At 36.6% G+C, this 16889-nt stretch overlaps 1 protein-coding gene across 1 annotated transcript in view; it reads right to left on the reverse strand.

Annotated features, from left to right (window-relative positions):
• Positions 1-15076, reverse strand: part of GRIA2 (glutamate receptor, ionotropic, AMPA 2) — a 39986-nt gene extending 24910 nt beyond the window's left edge. Inside the window, exons 1-2 of the mRNA XM_009574686.1 lie at positions 15032-15076; positions 14454-14615 (exon numbers count right to left, since the gene is read on the reverse strand). Coding sequence (XP_009572981.1) covers positions 14454-14615; positions 15032-15076 — 207 coding nt within the window. The remainder of the gene's footprint in view (positions 1-14453; positions 14616-15031) is intronic.
• Positions 15077-16889: the final 1813 nt, after the last annotated feature.

Here is a 16889-nt window from a genome sequence, read left to right on the forward strand (position 1 = left end):
TGTTAAATATAAAAACTTAGGGGTAGCTATTTTCAAATATGCAATACCTTGTCAACACCGTGCAAAAACAGGTTTGGGGCCGAGATGTCTGGAAGAAGAAGTGGTGCCCCTCAAAGAACAATATAGGCGCGGAAGAGCCCCATGTTCCTAGTCTGACACAATATAAGGAGCTTTACAACTTCTGAGACATCAGAGAAGAATCCTGCGATCACATGCATCAGAAGCTGGGGCTAAACAGTCAAAAGCAGTTATCTTCAGTGACTGGAAAATTTTACATCTTAACTAACTAACTGAACAGAAACCACATGTGCACGTACACCAAGGACTCTGTTGGATGGGCTTTATGAGTCCAGAACATTGCAATTATGCCAAATTTAAGGGACATTTTTGGAAAGATGGGCCAGAATATAACTACTTACAGCCTTATGAATGAATGCAATGATCCCTATGAAGGCTATTAGATGCTGAAAATATATAAACTGTAAAGCGGTGAGAAATGATACATTGGCTCTTTGCTTCGATGGCTCAGACTTTAATGAGAATTTTAATTAGCTAGCTCAAGTCATGCAGAAGGCTCTTGTAATTGTAATCAAGGCAGGCTCCTGAATTGAGGTCATTTTTGTATGCAACTGTTAGACCTTGGAGAGAAGAAAAGGAAGGTGGAACTCTTTTTTCAGATGTATAAGCTTACTGGGTGATTAATGTGAATCTTCTCAAGAAAGTTCTCTCAGTGACTTGTATGGAACTTTTTAAAGGGAACAGCAGAAGAATGAAGTGAAAGACTGGCTGGAGCTGGTAATACTTTCTACTGCTGGAGTAGCAGTGATTTAAGTGGTGGGCATGGATTTGGATTTGGAGATGAGGAGAAGGTAATGGAGAGAAGAGAAAGGACCCTGACTCGTTTTTTTGGGACTAGCTAGCAATACTGCTTTAAGTGCAGCTCTTTGGAGTACAGAAAAATGTTGTACCACACTAGTGTTTTGAGAAACTTTGGATACAGCACTGTCATTAACCACTGAAACATACTTTGGGTAGCAGCAAAAATGAGAGCTTGAAATTAATAAGTTATAGTGCTATCTAATTCAGTCATCCTATGTTTCATTTCATCATTGGGATATGTTTAATGTATTATTTCAAGAATATTATCCCTATAGTATATAATTACTGGCCGGAATATCCACAACTCAGTCATATATTCAGTTTGTGTAGGGCTTTGCCTATCAATATATATCTGTATGTGTTTACATGTCATCACATATGTAAAGTCCACATGCTTTAATTTAGGTTAATTCAGCTTTAATCTAAGGATCTCAAAATATTTTACAAGCATCTTACATCTTCATGTTGTTGGAAATGCCATGAAAGTAAACAGCCCATGCATCATTTCTTACTGCTTTACTCCGCATACACTTTCAGCTCCTAATAACCTTCATGGGGCTCATTACATCTATTCATTAAGCTGTAGATAGTTTTAAAGTTGACAAACTAAACCAAAGTGAACTCACTACCACGAACAAAAAATGACAGACTGATAACCTGCTCATGCAGAGGGGTGTCTGTGTGTCTGCATATATAAACAAAATTGTCATAAGTTAAAGGATGCATTAGCTCTGTCTTGATTCACTTTGTTTTATACCGGTGATTCAACCACGTTCTGATCTGCACTATTAAAATAAGTGGGAACACTATTTGGAATATTATTTTGTGGAAGTGGGATGGGCTCTTACAGCCTACTACTTTTACAGCAGTGTAAATCTCCTAACTTCATTTCAGTTACTTTCAACTTTACATGATAAAATCAGCAACTTTAATATAAAATAGTATAGGTACTATCCTATAGTTCCTACAGAATCACCCGTATTAATTAAAGCATGGCAAAGAACATGCAAAAAAAAGTCTCGCTTCATCGTAATTCTAGGACTATGATAGTAATAAGCTGATAATTTAAACTACAATACAGTGACTGAAGTGCCCAAGGATTTTATGTTATTTGCTATGAAACACAGATAGCATGCATGTCAGATGAAAAGAATTCTGTCTCTCTAAATAAATGCCCTAATTGCCAAGAAAAGAAAACACAAGGTCCATATGTGATTTTATTCAACTTAAATTTAAAATGTACTATAGACCTTAATAAAATTTGTAAGCTGCAATTGAGAAGGTGAATTTGAGAAGTAAAGACAAAACAAAGTCATCCCAGACTAAGCAGAAGATATTAATCATGTGCTGTCCAAGAAAAACAGGCAAGATGTTGGCTTTTGTAACTTCAGCTGTTGTCCAGTAATTCAGAAGATATCAGAAATCCTTAACTAAAAGGCCCAGTAATGTCTTTCGTACAATCAGTAACAATCTTCTGAAGATGAAATTGCAGAAGACACCCCCAGAAACCACCAGATTTTTTTATATACATATTTTAAAGCTGGAAGATATTATAAAAAGATTTAATCACATAATGTTAGCCTGTTAGTCCTGTGTTTAACCTAATGCCTGTCAATGTGCTAAAGACACAAAGTTGAGAGATATGCTTAGAGATTTAAAATACAACATTAAAAGAATATACCTGAGCAGTAGAAAATAAATGAAAATGTGAAGACATAAATTAAAAAAAAAAAAGGGGGGAAGTATTCTGAATCACAAGAAGTAGAATTCTTTTTCTCTTGATTTGGATATCTGCAATGTCTAAATCTGTCCTTGACATACTAGTTGTTTTTTTACAGTCAGAGAAGAAAAATAAGCATTTTAAGGTGTGAGTCATTTGACCCATGTTAGACACCTTCTTTAAGATGAAATGAATCGTGCCTTAGAATCGTGCCTTCCATTAATTTGATCTCCAGTGACTTCTGAGACTACTAGAGGAGTCCAGGGTGATCAGCTTAGATACGTATGTCTACACTGAAGACACACTAAAAACAAATTAAAACCACTCAAGGGGACTATGAACTAGCCATTCAGCCCTAATCTAACATAACAGTGAGAAAGACAAACAAAATAATAACATATTTTGGGCAGAGACTGTACCAGCAGAGCCAAAGAACACAGCGCTAGTGTACAAGACACTAGGGAGACCTCAGCCAGAATGGCATATGCAGCTGAAGCAGCATTCAAGAAAGCTGAAATCAGTCTGAAACAGGTCCAAAGAGGATTCCTCACCACATATGGGGGCCTGCTATTGGAACAGCAGGAGAAGGGACACTCTGTATCACTAACAGATGTTAAAAGAAAGGAGGTCTAAAATCAGATACAAATATTTTTCCTTGGAGGGAGGTAAGATTCAAAGAGAAGTAATATAGGAAATGTTATTTGTTGCAAGAGCAGGTAGGTAGAATCAATTGGTGTAAGCAAACGTTCAGCAATTTTCCTTATATTTAAACAATTTAAATATACTTAAATACCAAGAAATATACATCAGAGGCAATAAATACATAACAAAGACACAAAATGTGTGTTTTATATATATAACAAAGACACAAACTGTGTGTCTTTGTAGACTGTGGGTATATTAAACGTTTGGTTTACTGCCCTATACTAGCAATTTTTTTTTCCAACGGTTCACTATGCATTTTATCACCTTGTTTGTAATACTTCGCTAAACTATACACAGACTAAACTGAGATATCAAATGGTGTCTTGTTTTAACAAATGTTATAGCTTTATTTTGCTTTGAGGATTATATTCAATAAAATCACTCATCTGAGTTTTGTACATTTTTCCCCACAACGAAGTATTTCTCTACTTGCGTGCTAGTATGTACCACAAAAGCAGAATTGCCTTTTCATGGTGCTTTGTACTGTACATATATAAACCCTCAAGCAAAAAGAATGAGAGACAAAGTTACTTGTTAAGAACTAGTAAAGGAACTGCGCAACTACCTCCTGTTGACTTTCAATGCAGTCAAACTAATGTAACTCAAGCACCTCTTTCTTACCGGTCTTTCTTTAATTAATGTATCTATGGGCTATTTTGAAATGGACAGTATTACACACACCTTGGAAAACTTTTGAAAGTGGCCTGATAGATGAAATAGTTAGTGGAAAATTCACTAACTGATGGGAAATGGCTACCTCCTTCAGGATCTCTTGCGATACTTTGCACACTGTCATGACAGAGCATGGGAATGTACTTTCAATAGAAGTAAGAGACATTGTCAAATATTGTACACATAAATGTCATTGTAAATCCAGATGGCTTTTAATTTTGCCCATAATCATGCATTCTTCTCATTTGTTCTGTGAGAGCATTAGCATGAACGGTGTCAGTATGAAGCAGCATGTCTGGCCAGTTGCCATTCAAACTGTAAATGGGCTTTAAGCACAGGAGCATCTTCATTACCTATGGGAATGTTTCAAGCACTGGGGATATGAGGCAGAGGTCAGGGAGCCCAGAAAAGATGGAAAGCTTGCCTCTTCCTCTTTGATCTTTACATTAGAATGGAGCTCTTGTGAAAACAGGCAGCCTTTACAAAGAGACTTGCTTCCAGCTGAAAATAACTGTATATATGCAAGATATTTGAAAGTATCAACTGATTATTTGTAAATTTTTTGTAACAATCCTTGTCCTGACTAAAAGGGGGAGAGAAATAAATAAAATGTAAAATTACCAGATCTTCAAAGAAAATTTTTTTAAATTAATCTCAGTAAAGATGAGGTTAGAAATCAAGCCCTATTTATCTTAACAAATACACTATCTTTATTAAATTTTGTTTCCAGAGGTTGTAGAGTCAGATCAACTTACATACTGATGATAGCCTTCATTTAAAAGCTATTCCAGCATTCTGTGTACACAGAACAGCTAAATAAATAATAGGTATTTTTGCTCTGAAACGCCATAATGTTTTGGGCAGACCGCCAGATGCAAAGAACGCCTCAACCAACCTTAGAAAAATTAAAGCGTTCAGGTCCAAAACTGCTATCCAGAAAACCTGCTGATTTTGTGATGTGTTTAAGTTCTTTAGGTATCCCCTTGTTTGGTTTAGAAAGGCTGCCTTCTGGGCACACCCAGAACAGCTTTGTTTTCTAGCCCAGTAGCTAGGCACCTGCCTAAGCCTACATCCCTGGAAGTCTAACTCCTTTTTGAAAGACACGCCCAGAGCACATGCAGCAGACACTGACAAGACTGGGGCACTTGAATTACCCTAACACTCCCACTGTAGGGTATTTATAGGGGAAAGTGACCTTCTTTCACTCCTTTTAAAACTGAATATAGCAAAGATCACAAGATTCATGAACCCTAAGGTGCTTGGCCTTTCTATCTATTTCACCTACTACTGTAATAGGAAGGAGATTTCAGGACTGTAATTCCTCCCCCAAGATTACTTCCAATCCAGAAGAACACTCTTCTCACTAGAGTCATCACAGGTGCTAATTCAGCTAATTCAGAAGAAAAAACAGTGCAGGTACCTGCTTTCCCCCCCCCCCTTCCCTTTTTTCCTTTTTTTTTGATTTTACAACGAGGACAGGGGTTTTAAAGTACTTTGGTCTTTCATTAGATTTAATGCAATGGCCAAAGAGAAAGAGCTAATGCTACTGTAAAACAGATGTTTCTTCACAGTATCAGAAAGATGTCAGAGAAAAAAAAAAATTACGGATCTTGGCAAGTCTTAGCAACAAAGTGAACCCTCTGTCTTCCAGGAGGAAGCAGAGCAATGCCAGATCTTATTAATGGCACTGGCATTTGGATCTACCAAAGTTCCAGACCTTTTTCCATTCAAAAGAACAGAAAGTCAGCATGCATGTCTTACACTCATTCAGGAGTGTTAATACAGAAGCTGTGTGGGAACTTATCCCTTCCATTACCCAGAAGGTCAAATTAGCCTAACACTGTGGCCTCTTTATTTTCTGAAAATGCATTAGAGAAAAAGAGCTCCGCCATGTCAGACAATCTTAGAAATCCTTTGACCTTTGTCTCAACTAAGCCATCTGTGCCCACAGAAAGATGGGCAGATGCTTTCAGAAGTGTCCTGCCATTTACTCCGGGTGTACCATGTTGTTTTCTCTCAGCTCTTGTTGATCATGGCAAATGGATCTAAAGCATGCAACTGGTGAGATGATTCAATGTTTTTCGCTCGGAGAGGGGTCAGTAATGCTGTTATAGTGCAGTGCACTGCTGTACCAGGCTTTTACTTTGCTGTTGCTCCAATAATCATGTATAAGCAATTTAAAGTCAATGAAATACTGAAGCAGACACCAAGTTCTGCAAGGTGTTCTCCTAGCCAGTGCCATTAAAAACAGCATGGCAGTTTTTATGCTAGTATTAAAAAAAACCAAAAAAACCAAACCAAAACAAAAACTACACAAAAACAAAAAAGCAAAAAACCCCAAACCAAAACAAAAACCAAACAAAAAACCATCAACCAAACACACGTTCACAGCTGTAGTCTTTTCTTCTAAATCTATCATTCTGCAAAACAAAAATATCTTTCCTTTAAACAATTCTTAATGAGAAAGAACAACTATCAGGCATTAAAACAAGATCTTGAAAGGAGTACAGTAGCTTTTAATGCAAATCTTCACACTGTATCTTTTTTCTCTACCTTATACCTTTCCTTCTCCCTCTGAAAAATCCTAAATAATTGAAAGTACACAAATCAGAAGGACACCTAATCTCTCCTTACAGTAAAGGCAGAAACAGCTCTAAACTATATAAATTGTACATTCACTACATTTATGTAGCAACTTCTTTGAACCTCAAATCATGGAGGTTCTTAAAATCTCAATTTTGACTCAATGAGTCATTACTCAATGGCTAAAAAGTTCACTATCTAAACTCACTTCTTTTTACTAAGTTCCTTAAAAAGTCTATTAATTCTTGCCCTATTTTTTTCCATTTTTCTAGAAGCTTTTTAAACCCTCCTAATTCTCAAACCTAAAGCTTACTCCTGGTGAACTTTGTATCACCAAAAAACACACAGAGCTTGACAAAAAATTAAAACCAATTACTTGGATTTAAATCCATAGAACTTGACAAAAATAATAAAAACAATTATTTGGATTTGAACCCACAGCATTTTATTTATAAAAAAAGATGTTGTCATCTTCTAATCCATGCCACTGTCTGTAGAAAATATACATACTGATAAAATAAGTAAGATTTTACAATTATTTGTGTGATCCTACTTCTAACCTTAAACAGTATGCACTTGCAAAACAGCAATGCCACTGATGATAAAATCACCTTTAATTTACTGTAAACCACAAAGAACATATGCCTTTATAATTGTTACCATATGAATACATAAAACCTTTTTCTTCAAGGCTAAGTTAGAGGAAAGTATGTCACTCTTCACACTGTTAAAAATCAGCAGGATCCAGCAGCAAAAACTGAAGCCTATGGTTACAGTAGTGAAAATAGACCAAGTAGGAAAAATTAAAGCAGAGGATGAGAACAAAATGTACAAATAGGAAGGCAAAAGACTTGGCTGTAAAATCACGCTGTAAGAAATGGATTTGAAAGAGCTACTATGAATGGTTAAAGTGTTAAAGTGGGGGATTGGGGGGGGGGGGGGGGTTTTTTTTTTGTGGGGTTTTTTTTTTTGTTTTTTTTTTTTTTTTTTTTATTGCTTTACCCTAAAAACGTACTTGAGTCTTTTTAAATTCCAATGTTCTATCACAAAAGTCACTTCCTCTTCAAAAATTAAGATTAGTCATAAAGCAGTAAGCATATGTGACTTACAGCAGATACAAATTTTAAAATATAAAATGCTCTTTTACTAAATATTTACTGAAATACAGTCTTCAATCACTGCTCTTTTTATAATAAAAATGGCCAGCCAAGCATTAACAACTATGGTAAATATCCTTGAGTTGAGCTTTTAATCAAGAGAAAGTTATTGAGATGATCATAAAAATGTATTCTAGATCATTTTCTAGTAAAATAATTCATGGTTGGTGCAATTAATGAAAATGGTAGAAAAGAGATTAGAGATTACATCATTCTGTCTTATAAAATGACTGATACCATATGAATGATAATAACCTGAAAATTCCATTAGGCTCTTCAGCTATATTATTTTTACTCATAGTCAACAGAAAGTCCTATATAGGTAAATAGAAATAAATTATTTATCCTAGAAGCTGAACAACACTGCAATAGAAATGATTCTAAATTGGAATTTCATATGAGGATTCTTTAGATAGAATTTTTGACTAGCCTATTAAATAAAGCCACACTAAATGATCTTTTAATTTGGTTTTAATATATTCTGAATCATCGCCATTCTCTGTAACAATCTGTAGGAGGAGTACGTGGACTTGATATTATAATACACTCTGCACAAATTCACCTACCAGGAAAAAAAAGACAAAATAAAAAAAGAAAAATTTCTTACACCCACATTTTTCATATATATTTTTGCAAGTAGAGAAGACTGAATACTGGGATTCAAAAGCCCAGTGAAAACAGGTAGCTAGAACGCCAACTGCTAGATGTATATTTTTCATGCCCAGGAAACCAAAACACAAGGACTGGAAAACGTGGGCAGAAAAATCTCACAAACCTACAGATTTACAAGGGCACTTTAAAAAAAAAATTTTACTCCAGTGCAGTTCCTGATTAAATCATGTAATAAATACTGAAATTAACTAATTTTTTAAATTCTTATTTATAAATCTTTATCATCTACTTGAATTCAGGCATAATCAATCATATTTTCCCATTAAAACTGTAGCAGGTGCAACAGAATATCACTTATAACTCTTATTAAAATGCCTGGTATTATAAAACCATTTTCCAACACACTGCAATCATAAGAGGCATGCCCCAAAATGAAGGTATTGTCTAATTCATTAATTGTACACCTTTGCTTAGTCTATATTTAGACCAAATGCTTTCCGAATTTCCAGTCTGAAGAAATGTTTTCACTCTTCTCTTCTTTGTTTCTTATTATCAGTGAGTCATCTAAATTTGAATTATTTCTGCAAGGTAAATAAGTACTTTTATATTTGTCTGCATGTTCTCTGTATTCCATCCTTAAGATAAATCAGAACCAGTAGAGTTAAACCAGCAGCTTTCAATTACAAGCTTCATTCTTCCAGACTTACAGTTTAACACTGGCAGTTTTCAACTTTTGCTATTTTATCATAACGAACACACTGTTTGGTATGATACAAACACTTCAAATTCTAGAATCACATAATCTTTAAAAAAAAAAAACAAAACAGATTTCTTAATAATTTTCTAAAAGACTAGATGACTTGTCTATAAAAAAGAGACTTGAAAATGTGAAACTACTAAAGGCAAAATCAGAAGGCAAAACCAATCTATCGTTTTGTTATCTTAGCTATGCATTAATTGTGTGTGTGTGTGTGTGTGTGGGAAGAGATTATGAAGCTTGAAATACAATCGTATGAATTCTGAGCAACTGAAACATAATGTACCAGCATGAAGCAGTTTAAGCCATCGAGAACAGCTGCAATGAGTACTAGGGTTGTGACCATCTTCCAACACAATGGTATTTTCTACAAGTCTGAACTGCTTTAGGTTTTCAAACAGGCAGCCCCAAATTCTTTTCTGCATGCTGCACGTAGTTTCTGTATATATCATACGCAAGTTGTCTCAGGTACTTCTTGCACACACTAAGCCTAAGGTTGCTCTTAGAAAAGCTCATCACAGACTAGGATGGCTTTATAGAATAGAATAGACTATTTCAGTTGGAAGGGACCTACAACGATCACGCAGTCCAACAGCCTGACCAATTCGGGGCTGACCAAAAGTTAAAGCACGTTGTTGAGGGCATTGTCCAAATGCCTCTTAAACACTGACAGGCTTGGGGCATCGACCACCTCTCTAGGAAGCCTGTTACAATATTTGACCACCCTCTTGGTAAAGAAATGCTTCGTAATGTCCAGTCTAAGCCTCCCCTGGCGCAGCTTTGAACCATTCCCACATGTCCTACCACTGGATACCAGGGAGAAGAGATCAGCACCTCTCTCTCTACTTCCCCTCCTCAGAAAGCTGTAGAGAGCAATGAGGTCCCCCCTCAGCCTCCTTTTCTCCAAACTAGGCAAGCCCAAAGTCCTTAGCCACTCCTCATAGGACATGCCTTCCAGCCCTTTCACCAGCTTTGTTGCCCTCCTCTAGACACATTCACGGACCTTCACATCCTTCTTAAATGGTGGGACCCAGAGCTGCACACAATACTCAAGGTGAGGCCGCATCAACGCTGAATACAGCGGGATAATCACCTCTTTTAACCAGCTGGTTACACTGTGTTTGGTGCACCCCAGGATGCGGTTTGCCCTCTTGGCTGCCAGGGCACACTGCTGACTCAGACTGAGCCTGTTGTCAGCCAGCACCCCCAGGTCCCTTCCTGCAGCGCTGCTCTCCAGCCACTCCTCTCCCAACTTATACTTGTATACTTTAAGCTTAGTACTTATCATGTCTCACTAGCCTTCAAGAAATATGAATTGAGCTTCTTCCTGGAATTAGACCAAAGGCTGCCCCCAAACAGAATGGATTAATCAGATTAGGAAGTTGGAGCAGTTGGATGTGAATGGACGTGTTGTCCTTCAGAGTCCTTCCACAACAGCAAGAAGTTTGCCTTAGACATAATAGCCTGACACAACACTAAGGCTCAGAAAGCCCAGCAAGCCCAGCTATATTTGTAAATACACAGTAACAGATCAAAAGGGGATTTCAACTTATTATTATTAGGCCTTTATAAAATTAAATATGGGTTTTGTTTTGCTACTTGACAAAGAAATTCACCAGGATTCTCAGTGGTATGTTTCAAGATCTACACATTATTAGCTCTTCTAGAATTGCATGCAGAGACTGATAACACCCTTGGTTACAACAGATACATTTGAAATTTAATCTGAGGTAAACAGTGTATCAGCTTTACTTTTTAAAGATGAGAAGACCTTTTGTAAGAAGGCAGCAAAGCACAAGTTTTAAGTGTCCTGCTTAATCTTTAAATCTTGTGGGTTTTTTTAATCAGTACAGGTACAGTGCAGCAATAAATAAAATCAGTGTCTCTTCTCATCTACGTCCTAAGACTGCAGTTTCTTATAATTAATATTTTATAAATTGTGAAGATACGTTTTTAAAGCAATTTGATCCAAGTCTTCTTCTGGGCATCTGTGGAACAGGTTTTCAACAACTTTTTTCTTTCTTGAAAAGCACGTTCCTTTGAAATGAACTTTTTCTTAGAAAAAGGTATCTTTCTCCATTTTCAGGACTGTACTTGGATGCTGTGATACGTCTTGTCACATCAGGTCAGCCATATTCCATTAACTTGCATTTTATAATGTAAAATGAATGTGTACTTCCTTTTGGATTACAAAAGGAAGACAATACAACACAGTTGCAATGCTATTGCCTGCAATGAGATAACATTTGTAATCCCAGGGATAACATTACCTGCTAGGGGCATGTAACCTCCTCTCATTTCTGTATTGATCATACAGGATTTTTATTTGCCTTCCTATCTGTTTCATACAGAATTTGCAGTGACTCCTTCCTGGATTCCATGGGAACTAGTGGCAAAAGCTCATTCATAACCACTGACAATTTGGACTACTGCCTCAAAACCAAAGAGGGTTGCAAAAGCTCATTTTTAAACAGTAACAATGTGGATAACTGCCTCAAAAACCGAAAGGGCAGAAAGGTTTTCATAAGATCACGGAAGGGACAGATAGGAGACCAGTGAGTTAATCTGATCAGTAACTTAGATGTTTATACACTATTCCAAGAAGCAAAGGATAACAAACACACAGAGCTACATTATTAATATAAGAAGGAATGGCGTGTTCAGGAAGGACAGGTGGGGAATGCAATTCAAAAAGAACAGATGAAAAATCCTGTATTTTAAAGGAATGATCAAGTGCACAGACATGATATGAGACTGTCTAAATTGGCAGCAGTACAGAAAAGCAATGCAGAAAAAGATCTGGATGTTAGTGTGTATCTCATGATAAATGTAGTTCAACAGTGTCATGATGGCGGAGGGGGGGAGAGAGAAAAAGAGTAACACAAAAGGAAGCCCTGAAAGGAGTACTGTCTCTGAGATACATGAAGCCATTATTTTGATTTCTACAGCACAGCACTCAGATGCAGTGCAGTACGCAGTCTGGCATTTCAAAGAAGATGGGCACCGATTAGAAAGGTTCCAGAGAAAAATGATGAACAGGATCTGAGAGTAGAAAATTCAAGGGAAAAAGGATTATTTAGTTAAGCAGGGAGGAAAGCAAAGACAAATATAGCAGCCATCTTCAAACACAGAAGGACAGATAAAAAGGAGAACTTCCTCCTATCCATTAGAAACAGATAAAGGAGTAATGGATTAGGTGATACAAAGGCTGATTTAGGTTAGACAAAAAACGAAAAATAAGACTATTTAAGCTCTGAAATAGAATGCTTGGGGAAGTTGTGAAACCACTATCCACAGGAACTGCATAGGTATAGCTGATTCTGCCTTCAGACAGGGAGAATGGACCAGGTAACTGACTGCTCAAAGACCTTTCTTGCCCTGTTTCTATGATTTCTATGATTCTGCTCTGCCTCTAGCTCCCTCAAGAATGGGAATGAAATGTGACATAGCTCTGTCCTTACATGCAATGGCAGGCAAAAGTGACAAGTAATACATATATAAGGGCAAAAGATAGAAAGCTACACAAAGAAATACAGTAACTAATACAGTCAATCTCTCCAAACACCCACTTCTTCCCTCCCATCAATACCTCTAGTATTTATAAATTATCTGATAATTTAACATAAGTCTCAATCTCTTGACTGAATATCAGCGCAATCCTGCATATTCCTTGAGCAGACAATATATAAAGGAAGACAGATCGGCCTTTTTAATTGAATTTAAAACTTGTTTTAAGTTAATGAAATTCATGAAAATAAACATTTCAAGTCATTTATTTTTCCTATCCGTAACAAAATAAACCTCAAAAACGTAAGATATTCCAAATACTCTCCTTCAACCCTTTCAATTTCTAGTAGACTTGAAAGGACCTATCATGGTAGAAATAAAGGGAATACCTCTGATAAAGTTACAGATTTTAATGTTACAACAAAATATTGCAACCACTTCATCTTATCTAACACATGCAATTTCCCCCTACTGTAAGTAATATCAGAGGTACCAGAATCCTTAGCTCTGTGTCCCACCGATTTATTTTTCCATTAACGAGAAAAACTGCATCTTGGTTTCAGTTAGACTGTTTTACTTTAATCATGCATTTCACTGTGATCATTTCCAGACCACGATTCTGCAGCTTTAGTAGGTAGGTAGATTTGGGCACTCAAGCATCAGAGACAAAAGTATGGTATAAATCATCCACAGCCACATCCCTTCCCTTTTTCCTAGATGAGACCAATATGTATTACATATATTACATGTATGTAATATGAATGTATCTAAAGGCATGACACAGACCCTTGATGTTTGTCAAACATAAATGAGAAATTCACTTATTCTGTCATAAGGATTTTAAAATACAAAAAAACCCACAGAAAAATCATAGCTTTGACTAAGTCCCCCGCAAATTTGGCCTCAGAAAAAGGGAACCTACAAACTGTATTTTTCAATTTAAATTAACATTGTGCACTTTAAAGGATTTTTGTTCCAGGAATTTAAAAAATGGCTCTTCCATTCCTTGCTGAAACTTCTTATCCATCTCATTATAAATCAAGAATATGCTTCATATTCAAACTATAGCATAAAAAAAAGTTATGCCTAGAACATTTGCCATTTATCTTTTCCTCCTAATACATTTCAGAATTATTTAAGTACACTCATTCTTAATAAAGTTTCTCATTGTATTACTTAAAAGAAAAATTATTTAGCATTAAAATTGAGTTATTCTTTTCAAGATCTTGCAAGCATTAATTGATCCTCATAACGGTCACATAAGGTAAGAAGGTACTATTATCCCAGTTCTATCCAGAGGAAAAACTGAGGTAAGGAAGTTTAACCACTTGCCCAGTGTCACATCTTGTCTCACTCAGGCCTGAAATCAGACCATGATTCTGTATCTCGGGCATACCATTTAATTTTAAAAGTCTTTGTAGGATTTAGGCATGTCTCTCAAAGCAACTGTCTTACCATTTCTTTGGGAGATTAAGTTGTATCAGAAAGTGCTAGATCTGTGCTTCCTGGAAGCCTACGTATGACTACATATTTGCCTTTAAAACATTTTGAAACACAGAGAAAAACCAAAAAAGTCAGTAGATACTTTATGTATCATCACATCCAAAACAATTACCTAACAAGCTGTCACGTGCAGATTTACAGTGACACAAGAAAAATTAAAGTTGTCTTGAACATTTTTGACAGTGCAGTATCTTTGCTTAACCGGTCCTATGATGGAGAATGTTAAAAGTACCCTAGAGAAATATAAAATTGTGTCGGCACAGCTGATTTTGAAGTGTTTTCTCCGTCTGTTGTTTTTCTATTCCAGTTCCCTCACTTCCTCTACATCTGTCATGGTTAAAACAAATGTAAGACATACCTTAATTGTACTAGTGTGTGCACCAGGATACTCTTTTTCCTCCAGTGTTGACCAGCGTTGTATAAATTTTGACACCAGAGGATCATCATAGTCAACTATCTGAAATCCTGAGACGTTGGCTCCTCCAAACTGAATTTTTGACAAATCTCCATCAGTAAATCCCTGGGCACAGAAAACATTATGTCTGTTATTCCAACAGTTTTGGCAGATCTCTCAATAGTATATACAAATAGAGTTACCATATGACTTCTACTGCAGAAGCGTAAGCCAACATTTTCCTCAAACAGGATCCAAGTTTAAATTCTGGGCTGCCAGGATTAAGTCGTCAGCTCTGCCAGCCAGCAATGCCTCTTGTTGCTCACTAGACATACACCTTTACAGAGCAAGGGCTGAGTGGACCTGCCCATGCCATGCTTACCTTCCTAAACAATCCTGTTAATTTCAATGGGACTGCTAAAATGAGAAAGGGAACACTGACATGAATAGCAGTTAGGCAAGCAAGTTTTAGGCAGGAACAGTTACAGCCACAGTTGAGTCCTCTTTTTGCTAGGAACACTAAGGCATGTGGAAGGACTTACCATCTCCCCTGCCTCCTCCCTCCGGTATAAAGAACTACTTCTCATTCTTACAAACAGTACGCATGTTTTGTTTTCCATGTTCTGTGCTTTAACTTGCCCCAAATAACCATACAAGTGAATTTACTGATTTCAGACACTTCAGTTTAAATGAATGCTCTGAGTAAGCAAAAAAAGAAGTAGCAACCTCAGACCACATCATCAGAAGTTCCTACAATTGCTGTACTAGGTACTCTTGAAGTACTGCATGTTAATGCTACTCATCAATGATGTGTTGCTGCATGCTAATACAGACACTTCTACAGGGATCATGAAACTTTCTTCAATATTATTGTGTGCTTGAAGTTTGAACAGGAACGTTCATTGTATACTTCGACCCCCTCTCCATCTATCAGTATATTTTATTCTTAAAATACATCAATTTCTTGACTGATCAGACGGGAAGAGACCATTATTACAGTGAAGAAAAGAAGAAAGAAGGTGGATTCAGTGAAGAAGATGGGATATGATCAAGTATTAGATAAGTTTTCTTTCTGACAGAGAAAAACACAGTTTTAAAATCATTAACATATACATTTTATATGATATTATACAAAAGATCTACAGTATTTGCATTTAAACTGTATAAATCTGTAGGAATATGATATTAAACAGCTTTAAAATACAAGATTCAATAAGTTTTAGATCTTATGGGCTTACTGTTACAAACTTAAAGCAATGGCTAAAATAGCAAGCAGTCAATATAATGAAATACACTAGGCAATTTTTCTAAAACGTTTATTTCCATAAAGACTCAAAATACTATTTATACAACATTTGCAATGCAAAATACAAATGTCTAACAGTTAGGGAATTTTTGAAGTTTTGTAAGACTTTTATGCTTGCTTTGTGAACATCAGTACCCTAACTTCTTTACCCTAAAAATGAGTTAATAAATATAAAAAAGAAACCCCATTGTTGTGCTTTTAAAGAGGCCTTTAAACTATAAGGCTTCCTCACACCTGTCTAGTGACATACATGATTCTTCAGAATACTGCCCAGCTGGAGGGGGGAAGTGTTTTGATCAAAGGTTGGGAGAAGACAGGGGTTATGTCTGAAGTGTGATAGACACGCTATGGTCGTTCTGTTTCCTCAGGCCCCTCAAAGGACTATGGAAGACAGAGTGTAAATTAGAGCACTCTGGGCCCTGCTGGAATTCATGTCAAATGCTATCACAGCCCAAGAATAAATTATGAAAAAAATGATTTAGAAGCACTCACACCATGCAAACCCCAAAACTCTTTTCTGGAACAGAATAACTGAGATTCAAGCCTGCAGAATTTGCTTTATCTGTTAACAAAAAAAATTGGATTAGATTCCCTAGCTTCAGTAAATAAGTGGTGTTGACTTTAATGTCAGTAAAATGGCCCTTCATCTTTAGACACAAATTCAAAAAAATTAGTTTGACAGAATTTAGTGAGTTCCTTGAACTTTCTCCCTTAGGAACACTATTAGCTATACTGTCTGATCACCTACGTTCAAGAAAAGATTAATTCAAACTGATTACCAAGACAATCTCAGGAATGAAGATGTGTGTCCTGGTTTCAGCTGGGATAGAGTTAAATTTCTTCCTAGTGCTGTGTTTTGGATTTAGTACGAGAAGAATGTTGATAACACACTGATGTTTTCAGTTGTTGCTAAGTACCTTGTCAAGGACAACTATCCTCTGCTAGACTGGGAGGGAGCATAGCCGGGACAGCTGGCCCAGCTAGCCAACAGGGTATTCCATATCATGTGACATCATGCTCAGTATATGAATGGTAAGCGTGTTCCAAGAAGTATCGATCATTACTTGGTATCGGTCAGCGCGGGTGGTGAGCAA

Source organism: Fulmarus glacialis, unplaced genomic scaffold (genome assembly GCF_000690835.1).
Source record: "Fulmarus glacialis isolate BGI_N327 unplaced genomic scaffold, ASM69083v1 scaffold10773, whole genome shotgun sequence".
NCBI classification, from domain to species: Eukaryota; Metazoa; Chordata; class Aves; order Procellariiformes; family Procellariidae; genus Fulmarus; species Fulmarus glacialis.